Genomic DNA, 19400 nt, shown 5'->3' with positions numbered 1-19400 from the left:
ACCACCACTGCCTCATGATTTGTACTGGACATTGCAGGGAATGTTGACCCATTTCTTTCCCTTCCCTATTTCTTGCTGCACTTTTACTCCTTTCCTTTCTTAATGGAACACGCCGCCTCCTTGCTATGTTTGTAGACAGCTTTACTTTTTTCTTTTAGCGCTGCGCGCTTTCCCTCACGGCTCCAAGGCTTCTTTAAAGTAGGCTTCTTCTGACTGCTGGTACGGCTAGTAGTAAAGCCACCTAAACGAACACTCGGGGTTATTGTTCTGTTTTCAAATATACAAAAAGTCTTGGCCTCGCGACTGTAGGTAGTACGCGGGAGTCGCCGCCATGGCCAGAAGCACTTTAACCGACTTTTACCAACAACATCTTTACTATAACGGGGGAAAATGTACAGTTGCCTATGGAAGGTGAACTGGGACTTCAGTTTCACTTTACTATATCCGAGTTTACTATAGCGCGGTTCTGTATTTTGTACTCAATCGTATAGAGCACCCAGACTTCAAATATGTGTTTGCATAAGTGTCAAGAAGGTGAGTTTAGATCTCATGGTCATATATGCTTGTCTTCTGTGCAGATGCCATTTGTAAGCCCCACGGGCCAATCTCCTCAACAAATTGTCCCTGAATGGTTGTTTCCTGCGGGGTGCCCAGCTTACTACCTGGGCCATGCGCTTCCCCCGCCCCCTCAGCCTCATCACTTGATCCATTGACCCTTCACTGCTAACTATCATGCTCAACACAGCCCACTGCCATTTTCCATCCATGGTGGACACTGCCCTGGAATGCACCCATGCTCAGCCTCCTATTCCTGCAACACCTCTCGTACTACAAGGCTATAGTGCATCAACCTTGCTCAACATGTCCAGCCCCTTCCATCATGACCAATGCACACTGCACCCCATCACCTCTACCTGCACTACCTGGTCATGAGCTGCTTAGTGCCCTGTTTCCAATTACACCTACTAGCCTCTACCATGTTAACCCTGTACCCAATGCTTCCTGCACTGCATTTTGGCCCTCTAATGTCCTTGTGGCATGTACATGTATATGAGCTCTCAATAAAGTGTTTTTGGAAAATATTTTGCTTGCCTCAAGTAATTGCATGGTTTTTATGGCTCCTTAGGGAGATGACATGGAAGGAGGTATTGGGAAATGACTACATAGGAAAACCACAATTGTCAGAGGGACAGTTATGCAAATGGCAGCAGTAACGGCAAGGGTGAAATACCTGCATGGCTAAAGGTGGCCTAACAGTGGCAGTTCCAATGCCACGTGTGCCGATGAATACTTGTAGCATGCCAATAAATACCAATATGTGATACTGGAGGCACGGCCGGTTTATTGCCAAAGGCACATGTGCCAATGAATACTAGTGGCGTGCCAATATGTGACACTAGGGGCACGGCCAGCTGATAGCCTATGTTGGCAGTGCCAAGACAGGTGCAATGTTGGCATATAAGCCGGACCAATATATAAGAATTTAGTCATTTCTGAAAAAAAAAGTGTTACACCAATGCTGGTACCAAGTTTTGTCGATTTTGGGCCGGGGTTGGTGCGATGTTGGTGTGCTGCCTGGGTAGCGCGAAGAGGGGATAACCGATTGTCGCTTAGGGTATCAAACTTGATTCCAAGGAAAGCGCAGCAGGGGACGGCAGAATGTAAGTTGGCGGATGAGGTTAAGAAGTTCACGGGGATCAAGTGGATGCAACTAGCTACAAGGCCGGGTTGATTGGAGGAATATGGCTGAGCCCTTAGCCCTGCAGTGAGTATAGTCAGGCTGAAAATGATGACGATCGGTTTGACACTGGAAGACCAGCGCCGTAGGTATGCTGGTTATTTCAATGGCTAAATATAGGTCTTACATCTGTTTTAGTGTGGCTATACAGGGTGTCCAAGTTAACTTTAGCCAAGCGTTAAAAAATACAATGTTTGAGATAGGCCAGAGAAACCACCTGTATACAGCTGCCAGCCATCTGGTGCACCAGAGGCAATTTTGTGTTTTGCAGTTAACTGATTAGTAATTAAGATAATTTTTCTAATTTACTAACTGTTACAACAGATGCGATTTCCAGAGTTGGAGAGCATCTTCTAAAACCCGCATTCATCTATTTCCGATAAATAAAGCCTAACGTGCATCGTTTTTCCAAGCTTGAAAGCCCGCGAAATACAAAAATATCACGTGACTGGCACATTCGTGCGCCACGGTTGTGCTGCTCTCAACCTGGATTTTAGTGAACGAAATCAGCTGCGGCATTGGCTCCACGACCCCGTTCAGCGGCAGGCCGATATGTCTGCGGTGGTTCTTCGTCCGCTTCATGAGTGACCATGCGCGTGGCGATGCAAATCGCAACGAGCTTACCGCGCCGGCTGCAACCAACGCCAGCCTATCAGCCTGCCGCTGGGACTGCACTGTCGAGTCACGGCCGCAGCCGATTTCGTTCACAGGGGCCGCGATTGAGAGCCCCACAATAGTGGCGCACGAATGCGCCACTCACGTGATATTTTTTGCATTGCGCGGGCTTTCTTTAGGGCTTGAAAAAACGATACAGGTGAGGCTTTCTATGTCGGAATTAGATAGAATGGGGGTTTTAGAAGATGCTCGCCAACTCTGCAAATCACATGTGTTGTCTAAAGGTAATAGTTAGTAAATTAGAAAAATTATCCTAATTACTGAGTAGTTAATTGAAAAACAAAAAATTGCTTATGGAGCGCCAGATGGCTGGCAGCTGTACAGAGGTGGTTTGTCGGGCCTATCTCAAATGTTTCATATTTTAATCCTTGGTTAAAGTTAGCTTGGACACCCTTGGCTGGGGTAGCATTTTTGTCAAATGCCCATAAAGGGACGACATTTGTTGAACTTTTTTCCGATGCTGAGCAGGTATTGGTCCATTACTGTTGCGCTACTTGGGAATTTGCTAAGGAAGTAGATCGCCAATGCGCTCTTAATTGGCGGCCAGCCTCTACTGGCAATGCACGCTATACGAGATCTCGCACAACCGGCAACGGGTAAGACCAGGCCAGTCCGTCTGACGCGTCAGAGGACCGATGGCCAGATGCCAACGTGTTCATAATTCTTGTCCAGCTTATAAATGCTGTAAATAAGAAATACATTTAAATTAAAGAGACAGTGAAAAATTAATATTAGTAAAATTTCAATATTTGGAAACAATACAGATTAAGGAAAGGATCAAGCGTCTAGTGTCCCAAGAAGAGCAGGAACAACACTTATGACTTTGCATTTGTAGATTTCAGGTTCTGCTGTGATCTGAAATTCTTTGCTGCCCCGTTTTCGAAGATTGACTTCGGGTTTTGCTTAGTGTTATCTCTGATAGCCTCCATCTCTACTGTTCGTTGCTGCTATAGCTTTACAGGGAAGTTGACGCAGGCAGTTTTACATTTGTGACTTTTTTGTTACTAGCCACAGGCGCATCTTGGAAACTTTTGGTACGTTCCGTTTATCCGTTCGTAGAGTCGACATAAGAGATCGAAATATAGAGATGCAGGCGTGTGGGAAAGTATCCGCTAGTGTACTGTGATAGTCAGCACTTCAGCCATCGACATTTACCTGTGCGTTGTGCGACGAAGACAAAGGAGAAGTACGCTGGGCTGGCCGTTGCAAGGTCCTGTCCTCACAGCTCTCCATCTGAGCGTCAATAAACGCCCTATTACAATTGGTGGAGGTGCTGGGTACGATCCCACCCAAACTGGAACTGCGAAGCCGTACACTACCCTCTACGACCGCCATGCAAGACGAGTCCACTTCGACGCTGCCGGCCGTTCCACCCACGATCATGTGTGCTGGCGTCGTGCGCCAACGTGACCCTTGCCTGTTCAGCGGCACGGCCGATCAAGATGTCGACGACTGGCTGTCATCGTATGCAATAGTAAGCAGCTACAACAAGTGGGATGAATCATACAAGCTCAGTAACGTCATATTATATCTGACGGACGTGGCGAACCTCTGGTTTCGCAACCATGAGGCTGACCTGTCATCTTGGTCGACATTTAAAAAGAATTTCGCGGAAGTGTTCGGCCGCCCGGCAGTGCGTAAGCTTCGTGCCGAACAACGTTTGCACGATCGTGTTCAGCGCGCTGATGAGACCTTTACCAGCTACATAGAAGACGTCGTTGATCTCTGCAAACGAGTCGACCCGGCCATGCCGGAAGCAAACAAAATCCGCTAAATCCTCGAGGGCATTTCTGAGGACGCCTTCCAGATGCTGGTAGCGAAAGATCCCACCAGCGTTAGTGAACTCGTGAAGCTTTGCCAGAGCTACGACGAGCTCCGCAAGCGGCGCGCTTCTAGGCGCGGCTCCAGTGTGTGCGATGAAGGCGTATCCGCATTAGCCCTGGGTGGTTCGCCAACTTCTGAAGGGAGCCCGCTGAATCAAAAGATCAAAGATTTTATTCGTGAAGAGGTCGCACGTCAGATCTCACTCCTTCCCCATTTTCAAGACTCGGGCCGCCTCGTTCCTGAACTGGCTCCATCTTTGGCCCCTGCTATACGCCGTGTCGTGCAAGAACACGTCGCTGATGTCTTGCCGTCCAACCCCGTGGTGCCGCCTGTGACGGCACCTCTCACGTATGCCCAAGTAACGGCTAGGCCACAACCTTCGCCCACGTCTGGCTCCTATGTGCAGGTCCCTGCCTACCGTTCACCGCCGCATGCTGAGCCTTCGTTTCAAGCCCCACCCTCAAGGTTGCGCCCACATCCTATGAAACCTTGGCGTACTACAGACAACCTTCCGATTTGCTATGCCTGCGGTCGGCCGGGCCATGTTGCGCGCCTTTGTCGCCAGCGCCTCCAACCTTCACAGCCTGACATTCGACTTTACCCGTACGATACCGACTCACGCTCGCAAATGATTCCGCCCGGTTCTCAATTTGTCCCACAAGATCGCCAAACCTATACCACTCGTCGATCACATTCTCCTCGGCGCCGATCGCTTTCTCCAATGCTGCGACGTTCTACCAGCACCGTTGAGGGAAACTAACAGTCGCAGTTCCGGGGGCAAGAACTGCACTTGTTTAGAATTCCTCAAGTCCTCCATGTCGTCCCGCTAATGTTATCAAAGTTTCTGTAGAAGGCGCCACAGTTCTCGCTCTCGTCGATACCGGTGCAGCCGTCTCCGTCATCAGTGAAGCGCTCTGCCGTCGAATTCGCAAAGTGACCACTCCGATTTCCGACTTTTCGCTCCGCACCGCCTCATCACAGCACATTCACCCCTCCGCATCTTGCACAGCCCGTGTGCTCATTCAAGACGTCTTGTACTCCATCGAGTTTATTGTTCTGCCGAACTGCTCGCATGATATCATCCTCGGATACGATTTTCTATCGACTCATCAAGCCGTTATTGACTGTGCTCGTGCGCAAATTGCCTTGTGCACTCTCCCTGTTTTTTGCTGCTTGGGCAAAAGTTTTGGTGAATTATGACCCGCAGCAAGCAGCCGCGTTTAGCTCTTCCTAAAATATTGGTATATTCTTTAATAGAACTATACGGCCCAAAGGTTTTTCTTCTAAGCCCCGCAGCTGCACTCGCTGCACATCTCCAATGTTTGAAATCTCGTAGATGACAAATCTCGTCCTAACTCTTCCCTAGCTTACTTCTATATCCAGCATCTCTTACAGGAGCCGCGTTACAAGGCCTAAACGCGAACCACTTGGGCCGTACATATTCGACAAAGGCTGTACTTATATGCAACCAGCAGCCTCGATTTCTTCCTAAAGGTTTGTACTTGCCTATTGGAATGTTTATAATAGCGTTTATTCATTTGAAGTGGTGGGCACTATGGGAAACGGGCATATTAGGCAAGTTTTGACGCGTCCCGGTCGTATATGGTCCCTTGTTTCTTTCAAACGCAATGTACGATACATAAAGGTCCGGAGTCAGATCCCTAACGGATGTTCCAGAGGCCACAAATGGAGCTGAAGTAGTCACAGATGCTTGCAGATGAGCTGGCAATACCGGAAGCTCGATCGGTCATGGTCTTTGTCTACGCAGGCTGCGAAAGGAAGCGAAAAATGGGTATTTAGCATCGCAAGCATTTATATTTCGCTGTACGAAGCAAAAGCAAAAAGACAAGTGGGGGTGTAAGCATTGCTTGAACCTAATGATACTAGCGCAAGCTCTGTCAAGAACTGTTTTTCATCGTCTGGCAAGGAAGTATTCGCTATGATGATTTGACGATTTGGTAGAGCATGATGATGTGGCTACATAGAGCCCGCCTATGGTGGCAGTGACCCTCGCCACATAATACACACTAATCTCCAGTTTGCCCAATATGAGACGTTTCAAAGAAGACTAAGTGATCTAAGGAAAGTCAGCAGATAAGGAAAGACAGCGGAAATCAGCTCATTAGTTTCAGTGCGAAAGAAACAGCGCGCAACGGACGCGCAGGAAGCTCGGTACAGAAGCCACGTCCGATCATGACGTGATGCAATGGCAACTGTACCAAATTTCAACTGCCTGCTTTATTGTGAGCTTCGTCGCTGTTAACAATAACTACGCAGCTGGAAATGACTGGCCTTTCCCTAGTTACAATTTGCAAGGCAAAATACTGTACCTATATGACGTGGCGCAAAACCACGTGCAGTCCGAACTTAGAGTCGTTGCCAAAGCATACGTCATCATTGTACGTCGCTTCTGCACCGATCTTCGCACGCATTTGTAATGGTAAGTTCTGGTTACATAGGAAAAAAGCGTGGGATTTCTCGCGCGGCAAACGCTTTCGAAAATAAGTTCTGCTTCGTTTCAAAAATGTATTGGCAGCGTCTTGCTAGCGGCTTTGAACTCGCTATTTTGACTTACAACTGCGAACAATAAAAAGGTAATTAGTGGGTTTTCAATAATTAACGCCTTAATTAGAGTTATTTTGCATCATGCTGTGTCCGCCGTGGCAGAGAGTCAGTTAATTTGCAATTTTAACCTCCATTTTAAAGTTACATAAAGCCTTCCCTGAAACCCCCCGCGCAAAACAGGCGACGAGACTACCATTGATGATACTTCGGACTGGGCTAGTTGGCAACTCATGCCTTGAATGTATGATATGGAAACCCAAACGACCACAGGACTGAAAAGTAAAATTCCCAACTTTCATGGGCTATATGGGCGTCAGGAAATCCAGTATATGGCTTTCCTTGAAATGATCCTGCAGGCGCACCAGCCTTGGGTTGTTCTTGGCTTTTCGAAGCTGCATTAAAATATTCGTGCCAGTTTTCTGTGGTACGGAGATATGGACAGCATCATAAGTTGGCATACAAGCCCTCATTGAGCAGGCATTGTAGCTGTAGTAGACAGCACGGCTTCAGTCTAGGTAGTCGTGTATTTGAAACATCAATTTTGACTTTTTTAAATCATGAACAGGACATGAGAGTAATATTTTTCAGAAAAACTAGTTTTACAAGCGACGAACCTTGGAATTTGAAAAACCTTGATTAAACTCAGAAACAAGATAGGTACTCCGGTTTTACTGTTTCGTCAGCATCTTCGATTTTTTCTGTGCCACAAATGGCTGTGTATGCAGTTCCACATCATCGTGAAGTTTCGTACAGGCTACGAATTTAGCATGCATCTGGAATGGACTGATCTCAAGAACTGTACTGACTGAATCAGGCAGGAATCAAATGACCCTAATGTCTCAAAACGTTTGCGCCATCAAACTGTCGCCACTCAGAAATCTATCATCATGTATGGTTCCCCTAGTGAAAAATCCCGTATCGCACCAAACGGGCTCGAACCGGTCCTGTATTATCCCACATAAATTTCAGACCAGTCCTGTATGAAGCTTAAAACCGGAGAGGTCATGTCCGGTATTAATCTGAATCCGGACGGACCGGTCCGGTATATAGATAATACAGGACAGACCATTTCCAGTATACATCTCATACAGGACATCCCAAAGGGTATGGATATGAAATAGGGCGGACCAGTCATTTATTGAGCTCATATATAGGACAGGTCTGTTCGGTTTAACTGAAACCGGACAAACCCTTCATGAATGAAACTGATACGGGACAGAGTATTTGCGCTTCTCAACACAATTCGGGTGGATCGTGAAGCACAACCAGAATGACCACATCGGAACATGCCTTCGCGCTGAATAAGCATGCAACCATACATATTATATGTTACAAATTTTCTGTACATGTGGAGTATGCGTTGTTTCGCAAATACCTAGAAGATATGAATCCGTGGATGTGTGCGCTAGCAAGTACATACACGCATCGCGTTTTGCTTTTGCGTGTGCAACATGTTGCTGCAGCTTGTACGACCTCATGATGCATCTTCATATCTGCGGCTGAAGATCTGCCACCTTCAACGCGAAAGTGCAAGCAAGAAAGTAGCGTTTCGTTAGCGAGGATAAATACGCTCGAGAATAAATGAAACACATCGCTGACCATCCAAATATGCACAGATAAGCCGGGCATCCGGAGTGGCTTCCTCAAGTGTTTACGTATGCGAAACACTTGGTCGGAAGTAAATCCATTGACGTCGCTGCTCGCTGGCAGCAGGTGAAGCTAAAACAAGCAGTATAGCAAGTGTTGGTGCACCGCATAGATCTATATGTAGCAAAGTTTGCATGCGTTCGAAGCCGATTACAAAAAACATCAGTACTAGTAAATTGTGACATTCTGAGGTTTGTCCGCAAGAAAGCGATACATTGTATAGATACTGGACACGGATAATCCTTCGTGATAGTAAGGAAAAAGATCCAGTGCGTTTAAAGGCTGATCGTTCAATTACGACGGCAAATTCTACACCCTACAAAAATACACAAAGTACGAAAGAGCAATGTTGACTACATAAACAGAAATATAACCGCAGTCGCCGTATTTCGCCGTGGTGTAGTGGTTAAAGTGTGTGCTTGCTGGTCGAATCACAACTAAAATTTTTTTCTTTCTTTTTCTTTTTTTTCTTTCTCAAATGCAGTCGTATTATTTTATAGCTCTGCATGCTTTTTCCAGCCTGGCGTCCAGATGTTTTTTTCTGAAACAAGGGCCAAGCCCCATACAGGAATTTCCGGAATGAGAGCTCCGCGTGGTTTCATTTCGGTTCAGCCTATAATAAATAACCATAAACCGGACGAACGCATCATTTCTGAAACTGATACCGGGCAGAGTATTTCCGCTTCTTGACGAAGCTCAACCAGAATGACCGTGCCGGATACGCCAGTGCACTAAATAAGCATGATACCAAACATATTATACAAATATGTTTATATAAAGAGCACGCTTCGTTTCACAAATACCTCAAGAATACGAAGCCGTCGAAGTGTGCGCTAGCAAGCATATGCATATATATTCGCATATATGCGCGACACGTCTCTTTTGTGCGTACAACAGTCGCTGCAGCTCGTATGATCTTGCGGTGCGTCTTCATATCTGCGACTGAACATCTGCCACCTTTAACGCGAAAGTGGAAGCACGAACGTATCGTTTCGCTAGCGGTGGCAAAAAACTGCTCGAGCAAAAATAAACAAACATCGCTGGCCATCGAAAGATGCGCAGATAGCGGCAAACCGGGCGACGTGTTCTCGACTGTTTACTTATTGAGACCGCTCAGTCGGAAGTGTATTCAGTGACGTCGCGGCTCCGCTGGTAGCACCTGAAGCTAAAACGCCAATATTACAAGTATTAGTGCACCGAATATCTTTGTATGTAGGAAAACTTAGAAGCGTTCGTAGACGATGAAAACCCCATCAGCACTAATTATGATATCTCTAGGTTTGCCTGCATAAAGCGACGCATTATAAAGATACGGGACATTTGTAAACCCTCGTGATAGCCTTGCAAAATATTCAGCGTGTTTAAAGGGCGATCGCTGAATTACGGCCACAAATTCTACACCGAAGAAAAATATACAAAATACGAAAGAGCAAAATTAGCTACATATACCTAATAATAACCACTGTAACTGTAACCCGCTGTGGAGTAGTGTTAAGGTGCCCGTCACAAGACCATTAGGATCCAAGTTCGATTCCAGACAAGGGAATGGAAGTTTTTTAAATGTAGTCGCATTATTTTATAACATTGCATGCTTTTTCCAGCCTGGCGACACGTTTCTTTCCGGAAACGAGGGCCATCAACGATATAGGCCATTTCATTTTTAAATGTAGTCGCATTATTTTATAACATTGCATGCTTTTTCCAGCCTGGCGACGCGTTTCTTTCCGGAAGCGAGGGCCATCAACCATATAGGCCATTCTAGTATCACAGCTCCGCGCGGTTTCATTCCGGACTTTCCAGGGAAGTACAGGAATTTCCTGAAATAACCTACATACTTGTATCCCAGATCCTGTACAGTAAACCTGTATACGATTTCCTGTACGATTTTTATACAGGATTTTTCAGTAGGGTCACAATATACTTTCATTCATATAAGTTCGCACAGAATTTGTGCGCCCTAAAAACTGCCATAGACTTGATGACAGGCTTCAGAACGTGAGCCTTAGTTGCGCTAAATGCTCAAAGCATCATAGAAAAGCGAAACCGAGAACCTTGAATAAACTCAGAAACAAGACAGATACTCTGCTTTTACTGTTTCTTCAGCGTCCTCGACTTTGCGTCGCTTTTCACGGTGAGCTGATTACTTGCAAATACACAGATATTAGTTATCTTCATTATCCTCTTCTACTTGACCATATAATACAGAGGCAATGTGGGCATGTTTATCCCGCCTTTGACACGCAGATTCAAAACTGTGCGGCTTATAATAATTTCACTACTATTGTTTTGTGGTTATATTTCGTGCTTCACACACGCACATATGGAAAATTTATCATTAGCTTGTTGACCTGACCGAGAGAAAAACGCAACTCCAAATGCTACTGTGTGTTATAAAAGCGCTGCTGGACTGAACTAAACGCACATAATTAAACGGGAGACGTCACGCTAAGCCGGGCACTATTCGCCTGATATCTCTTCAAGGGCGATACCGAAGCGGCCGCATCGCTGCGAGACTGCACTTGTGAGTTTAACTATATTCAGCAAGAGGCCATAGATCGTTGCTCGATGAATGTTTCCCTATTGCATATGTGGAAGTCGTTAGGATATTCTAATGTAAGTAAAGTAATTTACTTATTTGCAATGCATTGGTCCTTTAGTTCAATAATTCTGTGACCTAGTATTAGTTAAATTAATAAATTGTCCTGGTGTAGCAATTTCGAAACAAATTTAGCCAATTACAGTAGTCACGTAAAATTTGATGATGAAGCAGCAAGCATCCTTTAAAGAAGGATTTTTCTGGCTTTGGTATCATTTCTGACCGTTGCTCCACACCAGAGCCAGAGACACCAGCCTATGTTCATGCATCCCTAAGCTGGACAGTTTACTTCCTCTCTTCCGAGGGTTGGCAATCGGTCGCTAAACCAATGCCGACTAGCATGAGAGGGGGAAAACTACTTTGGAGACTAAGTTGGATGGTTCCTCTCCGTCCACGCCATTAGCTGAAGTGGTTTCTTTGAGAAATGCCGCCGCTGCATTCTTGACTTGTGACTGACCATAAGCGACTACGCGTACTAAAACTCCGACAATACATCTGCTTGTCTAATCCATCATTGACCTCGCACTAGACCAGTTGCTATTCCAAAAAGTCAGCCTTGCTGTGCTGTTCAGCAAACATTTCTGCCCAATCGCATTGTAGACTTGCGCCCTGGGCCATTGGAGCAAAGCTGGCTCATCTTCCGACGAGCAGACGTGTCCCTGGAACCACCGTCTGCGCCCTACAATGCCAAGGCCCGACTTAATCCGCTTACTGTCACCCCAAGCAGGTTAGAAAAGCTCTCCTTACAAAATGGCGTGTCGGCGTTTAAACCACGTGCAATCTGCATGATTCTCGACCGTTTCTCGAGTTCTCAACAGACAACTGAGAACTATGGTTTTAATGTTATAGGGGAACTCTTCTATGGTAGAATTTCAAGACCATTTTTAAAGCTAAAGAACGCCGACAACAATCTAGCTTGGACAGACTTTCTGAAGTCCACCGGCGTGGGTTTCGAATTAGTACTTGAGCTACAACAATGGCAGCTTTCCAGCGCTCCTCTTGTATGAGGCGATTCAGGGATAATCAGTGCCGTTATCCCTCGCAGCGGTGCATTCATTTGAACGACGAAACCTGTAAAATTGAGAAGCCGGAAGGCAACTGAGGGATGGAAAGAATAATCTCACCACTAGAATAAGAGGGATATCTCAGCAATATTACGAGCATGGTGGTTACTGTTGCCGTTATCTACGTCATCATAGCTGCTATGCACGCGGATGAGAAGGGTGTACCTTAAAAAGGTGCGAAATGTTCAAAGCCCACTTTAAAGCTTAGGGTGGTGCAGTCAAGAAATTTGAAATATTGTTGGAGTAGAGAGCAATATTTTTGTTTATTCGCCAAAACCAGAGCCTATATTGAAAGTGATTGTTACCTATGTGAAGTGATTGAAACCCAATGTAGCCATTTGGGAAGAAGTACTTTGTAATACAATTTAATTTTGTCCGTAAAAATTTGGGCGGCACACTGCAATATATATTTTAGTTCACTTCGGTATCCATGCCTCTTTTTCGATTACTCCACTGCAAACATATGATGTCGCCATTTTCCGGTTCCTCACAATTCCTACAGGTAAGTTTATGCCCCTTAGTTACATTACCCGCAGGCATAGCAAACAGTTCTCTTTATTAATACGGGCATGCGATCAGGTTGATCCTATGCATGGTAATGAAAAAAAACCCTAAACGTCTCTTAAGGCGAATGCCTTTTAGGCTCTTTGAAGGAAATTTCGTGCGCAAGAGTATCGTGCGAAATTTGTACCTGAAATCTCTCATATTCCACGAGAAGGGTTTTTGTATAGCTTTCCTGCCATCTCCAATCCCACACTTGAATGCGCACCGAGGGACTGCATGCGACAGGAGCGATGGTGCACCGTCCAAACTCATACTTGCCGGGGAAAGTGTGACAGATTACTACACCTCACATTTCTTGTAAAGAATGATAATACATATAGAGGAAGGGTAGGCTTTCAATGTTTTCCTTTGAAGAGACATCTAAGAGACGCTCCATTTCTTATTAAAATCTTAGCGTCATCTCAGCGCTTACGAGGCCAAACAGCCACTTATTACTACTGGTGCGATGAGTGATTTTTACTGTACAAGAGTCCTTCTAAACATCTTTTCGTCGACGGTTACCAAACGGGGTTAGTGTCCTTACCAACAAATATGCAATTTATGCCATCCCTGTCATTTCCTTCGTCTACAGCAATGTCTGCAATAACGTGCTTAAATAAACTGCCCTAATATGTTAACCTTCTTTCGACAGAAATAGGGTGCACCTCATCGAAAACATAAAGGTAAATCTCCGAGAATAATACCGGCCATGATCGAGGTGAGATATGCGTCGTTAATAGGGAAGGAGTACTGCAACCTGATCACAACTGCTCTACTGTCAATTGCAGTGGACACTTAGCACGGTATCAAGATAAGCGAAAAACTTCCCATGCGCTTGACCCTCGGTAAGGCGAGATGTAGCGACATGTGAACGTACTTTTCACCGTGACACGACGTGGGGCCCGTTTTTCACAGAGGCACCAACGAGAGATCAGACTGCGTCGCAGAGATTCCACCAGCGACTCTTCTCCGTTTTTCGTATCGCACCGGCACCGCTGAAGCGGTACATGTGCCCTTAATGCAAGAGCCCAGTTACTAATGGTAGACCACGGTTTGTGGGGGAGTAGCTCCAGTTCTGAACAGATTTGATCCAAACTTATGGTTAGTAGATCCTTGCCAATTTTGTTCTGAGACTGATGTATGCTAGTGAGAAAGGCCAAGTTACACCTGGCGACTTAAGCAGTCTTTCGCTTATACCAGCACAGTATAATTTGCATATCTTGCTTTCGACATCAGCATCGTATTTTAAATACCACAGGGAAATGATCGCCTATGCTCTTATACCGCACTCGTGTGTTCTTGTAGAATGACGGGCCAGTTGATCTTGATAAGTAGAGGGCATATTATTCAACGCAAAATTAAAGACAGGACTAAAAGAAGAGACAGACAAGGGACGGAACGCTGTCGTTCAGAGAATTCAACGCGAGACAGACGCGTCCCTTGTCTGTCTCATCTTTTAGTCCTATCTTTAATTTTGCGTTGAAAACATGTGCACTATACTTATCGTGTGTTTTGTTGACAGGAAAAACAATTCGCGTGCATAAGCAAATGCCATTTTGTGTTGGCGTCTATAAAAGTTGAACAGACACACCAAGCGTACGCAGAAGGCACCAGTCGCAGCATTCGCACCTGCCCGCGAACCATGGCACCGCTGAGTTGCAGGTGACGGTGTCTTGCGGTTCACACAGGGGCTCCAGTTCACAGACCGATGCGCCGAGACACGTCTCGAACTTCCCTGCATATGACATGAGTATTACACTTGTGGACGGATATGCACTCCATGGGTGTCAATGCGGTAAGTTTCCGGTCTGGCATTTTCAAGAACCCAATCGCATGGTGTACTGTTTCATTTATCAATGAGCAGTCCAAACCGTGGCGCCGGCAAACCCAGTCCGGAGATAAAAAAAGTATCACCGATGTACTATGACAGACATGATCTAGGAGTGTTTAGGCAGCGAAGGTGAAATTTATTCAGCGCGTGCTTATATTAAGCACAAACATCGAGGTAGTTTAGTGGTTATAGTTGGCAGCTCTTGAACCTAATCCCCCGATCGAGTCTAAACAGCGGCGAACGCATTTCAATCGAGGCGAAATGCTACAACCCCAATGCGTTGTGGGGTATCACAGCAAGATAGAGGCCCCAAGCGTCCGAAATTTAGCCGAAGTCTTCCCCAATGTCGTCTATCGCAACCTATGCGCAGCTTTAGCATTATATAATAACCTCACATGTTGCATCATGTGAGGGGCAGAAATCAATATTATAGTAGTTTGCTTGTGCAAGTAACCATTTGCGCATTTCCACTATGTATATCCTCATTATTAAAAATAGGTTTAAAACTTGTGACATGCCGTTTGCGAAGGCCAAATTGAGCAAAAACTTTTTCGAAAAAAATAAGCGTCCTGTTTTCGCTCAAGTATGCTCTACTTCCAAATGTAAAATGTTATCCTCTCCTCGACTTCGTTACCTTTGCTGCCTGCCCCGCAGGGGTGGCGCAGTGGTTACGGTGCTCGACTACGGTCGGCAGCCGCTTTTCGGCAGCCGCTTTTCGTTGAAGGCGAAAAGCAAGGCACCCGTGTGCTCCGCGATGTCAGTGCACGTTGAACCACAGGTGGTCGCAATTTCCGGACTCCTCCACTACGCCGTCTTTCATAACATGAGTCGTTTGGGACGTTAAACTCCACCAACCAACCATACCTTTCGCTGCCAGGGCTCCGTAACTATCCGGTATTGCACCAGCAGTTTAACACGATGTCGTTAAAGTACATGTTACTAAAAAATCCGCCGCCGGCATTAGAAAAAACATCGCAGGCATGGGACTGGCATGTGCTAGCTGGCAGTACCCTTGCTCAAGCGCTGATTTCGAAGGGTTGTGCGAATTAACGTGATCAAATAGTATTAGAAAGTAGGGAGAAGCTGCCAACTCGGTTGCCCATTTGAGATGGCAAGATGGAATAAGAATAAACTTTCCGGTAGTCTGCACCATGTATAACAAATTGCGATGAAAACATTATATATATATATATATATATATATATATATATATATATATATATATATATATATATATATATATATATATATATATATATATATATATATATATATATATATATATATATATATAATATACTGTCACGTGCTTCGGGGCGTCAGGAAAGGAAGAAGAGGCTGGGGAGACGAAGAAGTAACAGAAGCCACCGTGGTGTGTGCTGGTGTTCCTTGACGGACTCGCAGCGCTTTAGACGACAAATAAACACCCCCGTTACGTAATGAGTACGTAACAGTTGCGGTGGAGTTTGCGCTGTAGATCAACACGGATCCCCTCGTCTTCGACGAAGCAGCCGACTCGTTGGTTTGCCACCCTTACCATCTAACATGGCTCAAGACGGCGACGCTGATCGAACAACACCTGCGGTAAGCAACTGGCAGCACTACCGCGAACCGCGCACATTTGGTAGAAAGTCTGACGAGGACGTCGACGAGTGGCTAACTAAGAACGGGTGAGCCGGTACAATCATTTGGATGCGACCGTGAAACTAGCGAATGTAGTGTTCTTCTTGGAAGGCACTGCTCTAGTTTGGTTTGATAACCATGAAGACTCACTTGCCAGCTGGGATTGTTTCACAGAAGAGATAAAGGAGTGCTTTGGCGACGGATCCGTGAAGAAGAAACGCGCAGAGCATAAGTTGATGCAGCGAGCCCAGGTACCTGGTGAGACTGGCACCCCATATATCGAGGATATTGTGAAATTGTGAAAGGTTGTAAACCCTCAAATGTCCGAAGAAAATAAAGTGGGGCACTTGCTCAAAGGTATCGCTGTAGATGTCTATGATTTTCTTTTCAGCAATGACAATTTGAACTCTACAGCTGACTTCATCAGACACTGCCGCACTTTCGAAACCTTGAAGTTGCGCCGCATCACTCCTAAATTTGGACGACTGGCCAACGTCACATCTCCTGCGAGCGTTGATGTCAGTGCTCCGGAGTCCATGGCCGATCTAATACGCCGAATCGTGCGGGAAGAATTGTTGCGTGACAAAGATTCTGCATGCCGGGACGAACAACAGTACGACAGTTGCGCGCTGCAAGCAGAACCCGTGACCCCATCAACTTCCTGGACTCCGGCTTTAAATGCGTCACGCTTTGGCAAGAGCAGACAGCATAACAATGTAAGCACCTCTCAGCCACGGATGGGCTGAAGAACCACTGACGCATTTACTCGGACCGTTGGCGCCAGAAATCTGTGTGTTATAGCAGTGGCATGACCGGACACATCTCCCGGTATTGCCGGCGGCGGGGCCTGCTACCACAAAATCATTGCCCGCTGCCCAACGTTTTTGATCATTTCGACACTGAATTTCATCCTACACCGACTCTGGATACATACCGCCCGGCACAGATGCGAAGCGGGTCGCCTTCTTTGGACCGCAGCTTGACGCCGCCAACCCAAAGACAGCGACAATCTCCGTCTCCTCGGCGCCGTTCTTCCCCTTCGGGAAACTAGAAGACGCGGCTGATGGGGGTTATGTCGGCGGAAATTCAACGTTCCCAATACCTCTGCCGCTATTTATGTTAAAGAACAAACTCGAAGTATCCATTGACGGCATCCACACCATGGCCCTATTTGACACTGGAGCAACAGTCTATGTTATGAGTTTAGCATTCAAGAATCAATTAGGACATAAAGTGATGTTTAGCGTGAATCAAGCTGTGGTATTCCGTGCTGTTGGCGGTGAATCATTGGTGCCTTTCGGTGTGTGCTATGCGAAAGTTGTGATTTGTGGCCAAGCGTTTTGAACCGAATTCACTGTGTTGCCTCGTACCATGCATAAGTAATTCTAGGTGTACACTTTTTGCAACAGTGTGGTGCAGCGTTAGACTGCTGTAGTCGACAGATCTCGCTTAATGCTGAGTAGATGTCGGCTCTTGTAGAAACCTCATCGCTCGATTTAGGAGCGGTCTGTGTCTGAAGATACACTTGTACCTGCGATGTCCAGAAAATTAATTCAAGTTATTTTATCCACGAATTAGTGCGAGGATTTCGACGCCATAGTGAAACCTACAGCACTGGCCTGTGCAAAGAATAGTGTCTTGGTGCCTCGTTGCATAGTTTCAGTCACCAGAGGCTACACCTTGCTATGGACTGTAAACTACTCAGATGAGCCAGCCGTGTTGCCTCGCGGCATGAGGCTCGCTCATTACGAGGAAGGTGTGTCGAATTACGTGGCGGTACTAAGTAACCATGCTCCTGAAGAGAAAATATCCGATTTCGCAGAGTCTCGAATCTAGGCAATGATAAACACATCTTTGGGAGCGCAGGAGCGCCGAATTTTGGTTGACCTGCTTTCCAAGCATGCTTCGGTTTTCGACTTCGCCAGAGATCATCAGCCACTGATTCCAAATTCTCGCATCCATCATTCGATTGATACTGGAATCTCTGGCCCGATCAGACAGAAGCCTTATCGCGTGTCTCCGACCGAACGTCAGCTTATTGACGAACAAGTTCATGACATGCTCCAACATGGTGCTATCCAGGAATCTTCAAGTCCTTGGGCGACTTCAGTTATTCTCGTTAAAAAGAAAGGCAGCACATGGCGTTTCAGTGTGGACTATCATCGCATTAACGCTGTCACCAAAACAGATGTATATCCGCTTTCACGTATTGACGATGCAATCGACTGTCTTCATTCGGCGTCATAGTTCTCCTCGGTAGACTTGAGATCGGGGTACTGGCAGATACCGATGAACCCAAGCGACAAAAAAAGACAGCATTTGTGACACCCTGTGGTCTCTATGAGTACAACGTAATGCCCTTTGGATTGTGCAATGCGCCTGCCACGTTGGAACGATTCATGGACACCCCCATTCTGCGCGGACTCAAATGGAAAATTTGTTCGTGCTATTTGGACGAAGTTGTGATCTTCGGCAAGACCTTTCAGGAACACAGTAGCCGCCTCGCCATCGTTCTTGATTGCATTCAGAGAGCAGCCTTCGTCCTCAACTCTAAGTGCCACTGTGGCGAACACCAAACAATTGCTCTTGGTCACTTGGTCGATAAGGATGGTGTTTGGCCAGATCTTCAGAAGATTGCGGCTGCAACCAGCTTTACAGCACCGAAGTTAGTGAAGCAGCTTCGGAGCTTTTTAGTACTGTGTTCCTATTTTCGTCGTTTTGTGCCCAGATTCACTGACATTGCATACCCACTCACGTGCCTTTTGCGCAAAGATGCGCCGTTCAATTGGACTACTGACTGCGACTCTGCCTTCCGCCACCTCAAATTCCTTCTGACATCAGGACCTATTCTACATCACTTCTGTCCTTCTGCCCCCATCGAAGTTCACACCGATGCTAGGGGCGTGGGCGTTGGCGCAGTGCTCATCCAGCGTGATGGCACCGTTCAGCACGTGATAGCTTATGCTAGTCGTTCGTTGAGCAAGGCGGAGCGTAACTACACCGTTAAGAGTGCCTCGCAGTGGTTTTTTCGGTGGTTCGATTTTGTTCCTACCAATGTGGCAAAGTTTTTATCATCGTCACTGACCACCATTCGCTCTGTTGGCTCGTAAATCTTCGTGACCCTTGCGGCCGGATCGCTCGGTGGGCATTGCGGTTGCAAGAGGTTAACCTCACTGTGACTCTCTGTCACGTTTGCCGTTTTCGTCAACTGATAGTGATGATGACAACTTTGATGACTATCTGGCGCCTATCTCGGCAATGTTAACCTCTTAACCCTCAACTGTTCCAGACAGA

At 46.2% G+C, this 19400-nt stretch overlaps 1 protein-coding gene across 1 annotated transcript in view; it reads right to left on the bottom strand.

Moving 5' to 3' along the window:
- Nucleotides 1–5603: 5603 nt before the first annotated feature.
- The window catches only part of LOC146182900 (uncharacterized), a 28850-nt gene continuing 15053 nt past the window's right edge, over nucleotides 5604–19400 (bottom strand). The window contains exons 2-3 of the mRNA XM_084608294.1: nucleotides 14244–14387; nucleotides 5604–6006 (exon numbers count right to left, since the gene is read on the bottom strand). Coding sequence (XP_084464420.1) covers nucleotides 5939–6006; nucleotides 14244–14387 — 212 coding nt within the window. The 3' untranslated portion in view covers nucleotides 5604–5938. The remainder of the gene's footprint in view (nucleotides 6007–14243; nucleotides 14388–19400) is intronic.

This window comes from Amblyomma maculatum, chromosome 7 (assembly GCF_055883805.1).
Source record: "Amblyomma maculatum isolate TAMU_Amacu chromosome 7, ASM5588380v1, whole genome shotgun sequence".
NCBI lineage: Eukaryota > Metazoa > Arthropoda > Arachnida > Ixodida > Ixodidae > Amblyomma > Amblyomma maculatum.
Note: the sequence above shows the minus strand (reverse complement) of the source record. Positions and strands in the feature narration are given on the sequence as shown.